This window comes from Vigna angularis, chromosome 3 (assembly GCF_016808095.1).
Source record: "Vigna angularis cultivar LongXiaoDou No.4 chromosome 3, ASM1680809v1, whole genome shotgun sequence".
NCBI classification, from domain to species: domain Eukaryota; kingdom Viridiplantae; phylum Streptophyta; class Magnoliopsida; order Fabales; family Fabaceae; genus Vigna; species Vigna angularis.
Window position 1 is genome coordinate 21,708,812 of NC_068972.1, and position 11,160 is coordinate 21,719,971.

The window sequence follows — 11,160 nt, forward strand, 5'->3', positions numbered from 1 at the left end:
ATAAGGACATATGGTACAAAAATAAACATATCAAAGGTCCCCTACATTGAAACCCATGAAGACTTTTTTTTCTTCTTCTTCTAAGTATCATCAACTAAATCATTAATTAACATAAATGGATAAATATTCACAAACACATCTATACTTAATGAAGTGGTATTATATCTATTTCCAAGAGAAAAACCACATATTAAAACTAAAATATTTAGCATTAGGAAATGTTTTTCTTTTCACTATATATGTAGTTGATTAATCACCTACACTTTAATTTATTAAAAAAAAATCAAACAAAAATAACAATGCAGCAATAAATTCCCTCAAAATTGGTTGGACCATCTCCATTCCCATGCTTATTTGCTCACGCCATCACTGTACATGTATATCTCCATTGTCGTAGACGTAATAGAAAAATGAAATATTATTCTTGAATAGATTTATCCAAACAGGAATTTAATTATTGAAACGCAAAGATTTAATAGATGTGAGTTCCTTAGTAAGATAAGTTGAGTTCAATTATCGTATAACATATCCTGATAACAAGGATAAAAACTTCATATGTAGTTGAAATTTAAGAAAAAAAAAGGCTTAAGTGTGGGATCAATGAATACCTTTTACATATGCTTTTGAATTTGAATGATAAATGTTTAAACTCACTTTTATCTGTTACACGTAATGCAAGCGAGCTAGGCTAGGGTTATGTTGTGTGCATTTCTACATGCATAAGTGGAAGGGAGTCTGGGTCTTTTGGAGTGGACCACTTAATTATAATTGCCAAATTGACTAGTGATACCAAAAAAAAAGTCTTACCTGCAACTTTGAACTGCAATGGCATAGTCTATATCCATATATAGGACAATGTGGGGGCACTCATGAATCATGAAAGAACATATCTGGCTTTAAAATCATGACTAAATGCCAAACATTTGGAGTTCAAGATCATCATTACATCATTATTTTTAACCATTATTTCACATTTTTCACTCATCATCATAATATATCATTTGTAATTATGTATCAATATCTATGTGTCAACAAATAATGTTATGGTTTAAACTGTTTATTGTAAATAAATTATATTAGAGCAGGAATGAATCATGACTTTTGAGTTGAATAACGAATTAAGCTTTCAAAAGTAAATGGAGACGGTGATATCAAAAGTTGTCTGGTGTGTCCAATGTATATATTGATTAAGTGGTAAGTGATGATGGGGTGTTTAAAATGTTATAGGTTGGAAATTTCACAGGGAAAGACAGACATATTATGCAGAGAGAGAATTCTGATTTCTGACAATATTGACGCACGCTCGAAAGTTGCACAAAGGGCTATGATAAAAGTTCATTGGCTTTGGAAGGCGTCAAAAGCTAGCTAGATCTGAGCAGTACTTCTACACTCCTACCTCACGGCAATGTCATCATCCATTTCTTGCTCAAATAACAAAATTAAAACATCACAAACTCCTTTATTATATGCAAAACAAAAGAAACCCTCTTTCCTTCTTTTTTGTCATTTTTCTTTCTTTCTCATCATCCCTTGCATTGGAGGAGATTCTTTCACCAATTTTCAGTATCACAATAAAGTTGCAACAAGGGCATTCTTTGCAAAGCAAGTGCAAGGGAATTTCCTCCTTCTCCACCTGTGACTCCTTAATTTCTAGGATTGTACAAGTTGTTCACTGGAGCTTAGTAAAAGTTTCTCTCGTGTGCTGTAGCACCAAAACAGCAAAATCCAAAACAGACAGTATTAGGTATGAATATGTAACTCGTCAGCAAAGAATGGCCAAATAACGAGACTGAATCCGCAAGCTAGATCTGGCTAGCCAGCTAGCTAGGCACGGACCATAATAAGACAATGGAAATGTATAGGTGTAAAGAATGAATGGTTCGTTATATGATGCGAAATACCTATGTGGTGATGTCACCATTAGACCAGCTTTATTGTCTTATTCTGTCTTAAATATCTGATTCATTTTGCTTGTAAAACAAGGTATCAGTGTGGCCAGAAAGAAGAACTTAATTAAACCTATGTTAAATGGTTACAACACAAGAGACCACACCACACTTCACAGATAATTAATTCCTGTAGTCAATGCAAATGTCAAATTCAATTTATCAAATCCTTAATATGAGTCTGTTCGATTCACATCCCTCGTTCTACTCCAGCAGTGTTGCAGTGCAGACTGTCCAGTGCAGTCTGACTCAATTGAATTAGGTATATGTATGAATACAGATATCCTACCAGAATAATTTTAGAAGAGTTATTATCTTTTCTTAATATAACTACTTAAGGTGTGTTATACTTATTGAAATTATAAGATAAAAATAAATAAATTAAAAATTACTAACATATTTTCTAAACAAGTTATTCTTAATTACAGTGTGTGTGTATATATAGTATATGTAGGGAGTGATATCATGGTTGGCGTAGGACGAGTGCAGATTTTGCTGTTTGGATGATCCATTATTTTCTGCAGCCACGTGCATGGAGCTGAAGCTGGTGTTTTCCTCCGTGCAAGTTTTTTCCATTCTGAGTTACTCTGTTGAGTAAGTACTGTTGTTATTATGGAGCAAGGTCCTTTATTTGTTTGCTTTTGTCCCTTTTCGATCTTCATAGTCAGCATTCAAAATCACGATACTCTCCTGTGATGTGAGTTTTAAAGAATGTACGTCATCCATTATTTCATCTCTCTGCAAGTGGGTCTCTGTATGTATCTCTTGTTTTGATATCTCTGGTCTATGGATTCATTTCTCCAAATCATGCATTAAAAATACACAAAAATGTTCACCATATCTATGCATTTATTATTTATTTATATGTTTAAATCACTGACCATTTTCTGCTCTCAGCAGAATGAATCCTGTATTTACTACACGAGAGAAGAATAAATATACGCACTCGTTATTAAAAAAAAGAAATGCAAACACTTATAATTTATAAAATTAAAATTAAAATAACAAACAACAAACTCCAATGGAGAGATAATATGTTGACTGCAAAAGTATAATTTTTGAAATCTAGTATATAACATATTCTAACATAAGTCATTATGATAATGTATTAACTCTTCAAGTTTAGGTTTACAGATAAATTTTAAGCAAGGGTAATTGCAAAAATAGGTATCAAAAGTCTGGAGAGTTTTCATACATATTTCTATTTATTTTGCTTCCTCTCCGTTTGCTGAATTAAATATAGATGAGATTAGTTGTTTGTAGAAATCACAGTATATTTATGAGGACACTGTAATGATACATTTTTGCTGTGGCTTATGGTGTGGAATTAAAGAAAAATTGAATTGTAATTAACAGAAAAAAAAATGATAAACATATAATATATATATATATATATATGGTGCAAATTGAATAATAATGAGAGACTTAGAAATTGAAAAATACTAAAGATGAGGATAGTCAAAGAAACAGTTATGGAGAGAGAGAAGAAGAAGTGACCTAAAGAGGGAGGTAGGTTATGTGGTAGTAGTTATAGGATAGGGCTTAGCTTTGAAGAAGTTAATGGTGATCTGTGCTGTCATCATCTATGGTAATCTGTGCTTCACGCCACCCACTCACTGCTACAAAAAACCATGCAATTGCTTCATCACATCACCATCATCTTACACCCTAACATTGTTAACTAGCCAATTTAGCCACCAAATCATTTTTAGTAAAACTCACGACACATTTTGCAACGTACTAATAATTATGTAAGATTAGGGCAATATGTTTCAGGAAATTCACTCATTCTTCAAATACAAAATTAAGTACTGCAGAGAAGTTCGTCAAGACAATGTGCATGAAATGTTCCTTCTCAAAACTCAAATAAAAATTTTAATTTTTAATTTTTAGAAAACATATCCAAAATATATTTTCAAAAGATTAACAATCAAATCTAGATTATAAAATTTTAAATTTTCTTCCTAAAATATATTTTTCAGAAAATGAAGTAATTTTGGATGTTAAATTTTTCAATAAAGAGGTACAATTAACAATTAAGACAAAAAAAAAACATACTGGCAGTCTTTTCAGGCTTTTTGTATCCGTAAGTTCAGGGCTACTTCCTGCACCACGGTGTTTTTATTCTGTACCTCCATATCATATGTGAATTGTCTAAAATACCGCTTAGTAGAAAAAATAATAAAAATCTTAATGACCTCGGCTCAACTCCACCTCCACCTCCATACTGTTTTTCTAAAATAGTCATTATGAAAACTTTAAGTAGAAACAACACTATTTTGACAGTTAAAATAACCGTTTTACTGAATGGGACTTGAAACCTTTTCTGTTGCTATTTATTGTCACACAAGCTTACCTTGAGATAACAAGAAACATTATTTATATGTTGAAGAAAAGGTTAAATAATATTAGTATTGTAAATCATACTTGCGTCACTTAAAAACATTGTTAAAATTTGTAAAATAAATACTATTTATTTATATTGAAATAAATATTAATAACTAAAACTAATTATTTAAAACATTAGAGAGATTAAAATTAAAAAAAATTATTAAAGCCAAATAAAATTCATACATTTTATACGAATAAAAAAAAGTTATTTAATTTTATACAATGAAAAACAAAATAAGTTTATTTTTATAAAAAAAACTGCAAATTTTGTTGGAACAAAAAAACACTAAACTATTATCTTCAATGTTTTTTATCTTATAAAACACATAACCTAATGGTTTCTATTGATTTATAGTTACCTATATCATAATTTTTTATTTTTCATTTTAAAAAATTATACATTATTCAAAATCCTACATTATTAAAAACTCTAAACCTAAGATCTAATGACTATACACATTTTATATGTAGTTGAACTAAGATCACGTTTAGAAAAAATAGTCCAGTTCACTTATATCATGTTAAGAGTTTTGATATATTTATGAGAAATTTATCACTGTTACATTATTGTGGTGGCATCAAAGTAAAGTACACCTTAGTTTGCACAGAGAAGGAAGGGAGACAAAATAAAAGGTTGAAGATGATGATGTAGCAGCATCAAATTGGTTAGATTTGTGTGTTGTACCACGTTCTGAAAAGATCTGATTTTAAGAGTGATAGAGGGTAAAAACTGTAGGGAAATTCAACACACACATACACATAGATATCTCCACAGTGATAAGATATTCTCTTGGTGACTGGCTCAAACGAGTATAATGATCCATATACTGAAAGTCTTCCTGGCAAAGGGTATCCAGGTAAGTTAAGATACGGCAGTTGGAAGGGCTACTCATAGTTGGGGTTGGTTGAGAATGCTTCCGCTGGAAGGGGAATTTGAAAATTTGAAGGAGAAAGTGGCAGATCAACTCGGCAGAAATGGAGAGTCGCTGCTTGCCAGTCGAGTTGTGGAGAAGAGTTTGAAATCATTGATAGATGATTTCGAGAGTTTTGTGTGCGTCGTCGAGGAGTCGAAGGACCTATCAAAGCTCATGGTTGAAGACTTTGATCAGGTTCTGGAGGCGTACCGGCAGCGGAGATTTTAGCCACTAGTTCAAGTGCTTCAGGAAAAGTTTCACCTGAAGGGGAGCCTACTCAAGGAAGGAAGAATTTAAGTTTATCGGGGAGTTTGTTGGGATAAACTTAAATTTTAGGGATTCATTAAAATCTTATTTTATTAGTTTTGGGTTTAGTAATATTTGATTTGATTTTGATAGAGATAAAATAGATATAGGTAGTTTTGATTTTCTATTTATTTAGGAGATTATTATTTTATTTTATTGATATAAGATAGAGATAGATTAGGTAGATTTTATTTTAAGTTAGTTGATATTCTATTGTTAGTTTTTATTATTTACCTATTTGCACCTATTTAAAGGTTGCCAAGGTTCAATGAAAAATAACCCCAGTAAATTGAAGAGTATTATTATTTATGTGGGTCACGTTTTTCCTAACAAAAACAATATATTAAGGGTTGTAGAACAAATTTGGTAGTTACTCCCTCCACCACCACCGAATGCTCCTTACACCACCCCATACCAATTTTACCCTTCTCTAAAACGGATGTCAACATCCGTTTCACCTTCAACGGATGTTGACATCCGTCTATTCACATATTTTATATTTTAATTTATTGTTTTTATTTAAAAAAATAATAATAATCTTCAACGGATGTGGCGAGATCCGTTAACGGATTGCCACATCCGTTTTAATAAAAAATTTTAAAAGTATTTTGATTATTATTTAAATAATAATATATAAATTAAATTAATAATAATTATTTTATTAAATAAAATAAAATTAATTCATAAAAGATTAAGTAATAATTTTAAATTAATTAAATAATATTTATATATTAATTTAAAAACTTAAAAAAACTAAAAACTTAAAAAAAAAAATCTTCAACGGATGTGGCGAGATCCGTTAACGGATTGCCACATCCGTTTCAATAAAAAATTTTAAAAGTATTTTAATTATTATTTAAATAATAATATATAAATTAAATTAATAATTATTATTTTATTAAATAAAATAAAATTAATTTATAAATAATTAAGTAATAATTTTAAATTAATTAAATAATATTTATATATTAATTTAAAATATAATAAATTAAAAACTAAAAATTTAAAAAGAAAAAACTTCATGAATTGCCCACATCCATTTTAATAAATTTTTAAAAACTATTTTATTATTTAAATAATAATACATAAATTAAATTAATAATAATTATTTTATTAAATAAAATAAAATTAATTTATAAATAATTAAATAATAATTTTAGAAAACTTAAATAATATTTATATATTAATTTAAAATATAATATAATAAAAAACTAAAAACTTTAAAAAGAAAATTTTTTTACGGATGTTACCACATCCGTATCCATTTTAATAAAATTTTAAAAGTATTTTAATTATTATTTAAAATAATAATATATAAATTAAATTATAATAATTATTTTATTAAATAAAATAAAATTAATTTATAAATAGTTAAGTAATAATTTTTAAAAAAATATTAAATAATATTTATATATTAATTTAAAAACTTAAAAAATCTAAAAATTTAAAAAAAAAAAACTAAACGGATGTGCGGATGTCTCACATCCGTTGAAGAATTTTTTCTTCAACGGATGTCGACGTCCGTTCAAGGAAAAAGGAGGGGTGTAGGAGATTTTAAGATATAAAGGATAATTTTGGAATTTAAAAAAAGTGTGGTAGTACAAGAAGCAATGTGTGGTGGTGTAGGGAGTAACACCCAACAAATTTTATATGTTTGAAAAAGGAAGTGTATAAGTAGAAGCTAAAGGTGTAGAACAATTTTTTTTGGAATTTGTTTGGCTTTATTCTAAAGCTTGAAACAATTTATTTTCACATTTTTAACAAACCAAATTTCACTTCAATAACCTCAATATATATTAAAATATTTCAAAAATAATTTAAGCAACTAAATGTCACTTTTTTTTTCAATTGGAGCTACAGTAGGGATAACAGAGAAAAGGTTGGAGTGAAAAAGATGAAAGAGAAAGGGTTGAAAGGAATGAGAGAGGTGAGTAAGGATTTGGGGGTTTCTTTTTTTTTTTTTTAGTTTTGAGAATGAAAATTATTAAAATACCCTTGACCTTAAAACTTAGAATCCATGATATATAAGGATATTTTTGTCTACTAAAACTCGATACACATTGCTAAAACGTACCAACTGAAAAACAGGCGTACGCGCGTTACCAAACCCCATATATATATATATATATATATATATATATATATATATATATATATATAATAGATAAATTTATCTCATGAATATTCCTAGTCTATTTAATTAATTTATGGTTTAATTAATTTATGGATAAACTTATCTCATGAATATTTCTAATCTAATAAATGTGTGAAATAATTCATCTACTATATTATTATACTAGCTTTTTTATTAAATAAATATTAATTTAATTTTTATACGTTAAAAATATAGAAAAAACATATTCAATAATAAAAGTAAAAATAAATAATATTTTTAAGTTAAATTTATTTTATATTACAATATAAATAATTTGTATTATTTATAAATGTATATTATTTTTTAAATAATATTATTTTAAGAATAAAACTAAAATATATATGTTTTTAAATTTTATATTATTAAAGGATAAGTGATTGGAAATCACAAAAAATAAAATGAAAAATGAAAAAAAATATTAATAATTTATATATTAGACGATAGAGTTAAAACCTCTTTTATACTTATATAATAATATAACAACAAAGTAAATATAAATAAATAAAAATTAAAACAATAAAACAAAAAATAAAAATACTTATAAAAGAAAAAAAAATTCTGAATTTTTTTATATTATTATAAATATTTATATCATTATAATAGATATTTGTGATGAGGAATAAAAAGTCAACATTATGAAACACCCATTTAGGGGCCTGATTAATTCATTATCGATTCTTTTTTATTCTCTTTTTACTTTTTATTTTAAATAATTTCCTCCCAGCAATTAGCTTTCATATTCTCAAAAGCAAAGATTTATTATTCTGCCACCAGCGTGGAAGACAGAAACTAGAGGCCTTTTTATTCCATTTGGATGCATGGGCCTGCGTTTTCATACACTCCATCTCCTACCTTACATCTTTATCAAGATAAAACACAAATACCAGAAACGAAAGAAAATAACTTCAGCCTCCATCACTCCTTTTCCTTTTCCTTTTCTTGCTTCTTTTAAAGCTCTCACGCACTCATGCATAAGCACGACGATCATGCCCCTGCTCCTGCTGTGGCAGCTTAAAAGGAAAAAAGAAACTCTCCTTTCTGTCGAAGATTCTGTTAACAATTTTCGAAGGACGGTTAAATCCCAGCTCCTTAGCAACGTCGTCCATAGAACTCACAATGTTGTCCTTCCCTGTTACACACAATAATTACCTTAAACTTTACAAGAATGTAAAGTAAATGCACGCATCCATGCATAGTATAATTAATTAAGGATTTATACCAGCAAACGTAAACTTCTTGTTGTCTTGAGCATTAATCTCGAAGGACAAAATCTGGAGATTCTCTTTCCTAGAAGAGAAGGTCACGAAGGGGTGACCGGGAGGAACAACAAACACCATTCCTGGCTTCAACTCGGCACTGATCCTATGGTATGAGGGGCTACTCTTTTCATGATTTCCGTTTGAACTTGATGTGATGTGGGGACATACAATTTGAAGACCCCCTTTACCACCGATCACCACTGCTATCTTCGTTGCATGTGAGTTGTACAGAATAGTACTCATTGATTCCTACACAATAACAAATCAATGCCAAAGAAAAAGCCAAGATAACTATTGTCAAAGTGAATAACTTATCATAGATTAGTTAATTAATGAGATAAAGATTAAAGGAAGCTGAGTTGGTATTAGACCTTGGTGATGTTGGTAAAGGAAAGCATGATATTGTGTTTTTGAAGGAGACTACTGGAATCAGGACCAGCTTCAGTTAAAATACCATTACGGTTGGAGAAAGTGGGAGACATGGTGAAAAGATTGAATTCAGCCGTGGAGTGGCCACGAAAGGGCCACCAGTAGGTTTTCTTGGGGGCCAACTCCTGCACCTGTTCTCTGCTTATTTGGAAAATACTTCCCCCGTTCTGTTGGTCAAAAAGCTTCTCTAACTCTCCTTTTGGGCTCTGTAATTAATTTCTCATTTTAGCAGATATTTCCCAAACCAAACTCAACCAGCAACAATTATGTTTAATATATAGTATAATGAAGTATGATATATATATATATTTATAGCTAGTAGGATCTACTTGGAGAGCAGCTTGGAGCACATTCCAGCCGAATGCTGATAGAACCGATTCTGGGTCTCGTCCTCCAGGCCCGAAAAATTCCTACACCATAATATCCTTAGATCAGCTTATATAAGTTAATCAGGGTGAAAAAATTCATTTATCAATTATCCATGATAATGCATGTGGTGAGAAGCAGTAACCTCAAATTTTCCAGGAGTGGAAACAGGTATATGGAGCATGGCAAGGAAGAGCTTCTCATTCTCATCTCTGTTAACGATGTATACTTGGGTGCCTGCTGGTATCGGTAACATGTCTCCAGATTCAAGCACGAACTTTTCTGTTTCACTTTCCTTCACCAACCCAAGTACGGCTCGCCCTACCAGATACCAAAACAAGAAATGAAAGTGGGAAATTTCAGAAATTGTACAGTATCCACCACTTTAAGCAACATAGAAGGACAAAACAAAATTAATAATGAATAACCGAAATTAAAAAAGTATACATAGTTGTCTAAATGTATACATACCCTTTATGTTGAACAAAACAACATCAGAATCAAAGTGGCGTGGAGCGACGAACGTGTGCGCTCCAGCTTCTAGAAGGGCTAAACGGATATTCTCAATGCCTTTAAGAAGCTTGGATTTCTCAGTGAACTTCTTCAGAACTCGAATTCTGCCATCATCTGTTTCAACCTTGGTGTCAAAATCCGTATCTTCTTCAAAAATGTAGGGATATTCCTCTTCCTCTTCCCCTCCTTCCTCTGCTTCTTCTTCTTCTTCCTTTTCACCGCCTTCCTCCTCTTCGTCGTGCTCTCGAGGGGCACCTTCATGCTTTTTCTTCTTTCGAGTTTTCTCTTCTAGTTGTTTCTCGTGCTCATGCTTCAGGTCAATGTACATGTCACAACGTTGAAGACAGATCTGCTTGTCAGCTTCAGTGTATTGCAGCTGCTGTAGGCACTGGTGTTTGCATGTTTTTAGCTCAGGGTCTGCTGCTACCTCGGTTTCTCTCTTGGCGGAGGCTAGGGTTGAGAAGAAGGCTAATAGGAAGAAGAGAAAGATAGGTAAAGAAAGATTGATTTTCATGGCCATGGTGTGGAAGAACACAGTGAATGTTTGAGATGAAAGGGTGCATTGTGTTTGTTTATATGAAGGGAAAGAGCAATGAATGGGATAGGAATTGCATGCAGTTGGACAAGTGTTAATGTACGTGTCTCTTAGTTCGCAAGCAAGATAGGTAATTGATGCCAAGTAGAGGTGGGAGGGCGTCGATATATACAAAACCATATAGAGATCAAACTTTTTTTGCTTTTTTCATACTCTTATCTTCCTACGACAATGACGGAAAGAGACGACGTTAGTAGACACGTACCCTAAAAGTATGAATGAATCATGTGTTGGGAATATTATCACTTATGTAATTGGTAAAAAATATCACTGGTAATAATTATTG

General features: G+C 30.5%; 1 protein-coding gene across 1 annotated transcript; it reads right to left on the reverse strand.

Annotated features, from left to right (window-relative positions):
• Positions 1-8,451: 8,451 nt before the first annotated feature.
• LOC108326474 (sucrose-binding protein) lies at positions 8,452-10,820 on the reverse strand. The gene is made up of 6 exons (XM_017560000.2): positions 10,238-10,820; positions 9,912-10,087; positions 9,730-9,810; positions 9,343-9,606; positions 8,932-9,220; positions 8,452-8,841 (listed from the first exon to the last, which is right to left on the reverse strand). The coding sequence occupies exons 1-6, from the start codon at positions 10,797-10,799 to the stop codon at positions 8,678-8,680; spliced, it is 1,536 nt and encodes a 511-aa protein (XP_017415489.1). The 5' UTR covers positions 10,800-10,820; the 3' UTR covers positions 8,452-8,677.
• Between the last annotated feature and the right edge of the window lie 340 nt (positions 10,821-11,160).

Coding starts and splice junctions, on each gene's coding strand:
- LOC108326474 (XM_017560000.2), bottom strand. CDS start 10,799: ATGGCCATGAAAATCAATCTTTCTTTACCTATCTTTCTCTTCTTCCTA. Junction 10,088..10,237: donor TGTTTTGTTCAACATAAAGG/GTATGTATACAT, acceptor GGTATCTGGTAG/GGCGAGCCGTACTTGGGTTG. Junction 9,607..9,729: donor TGCTCCAAGCTGCTCTCCAA/GTAGATCCTACT, acceptor AATTAATTACAG/AGCCCAAAAGGAGAGTTAGA.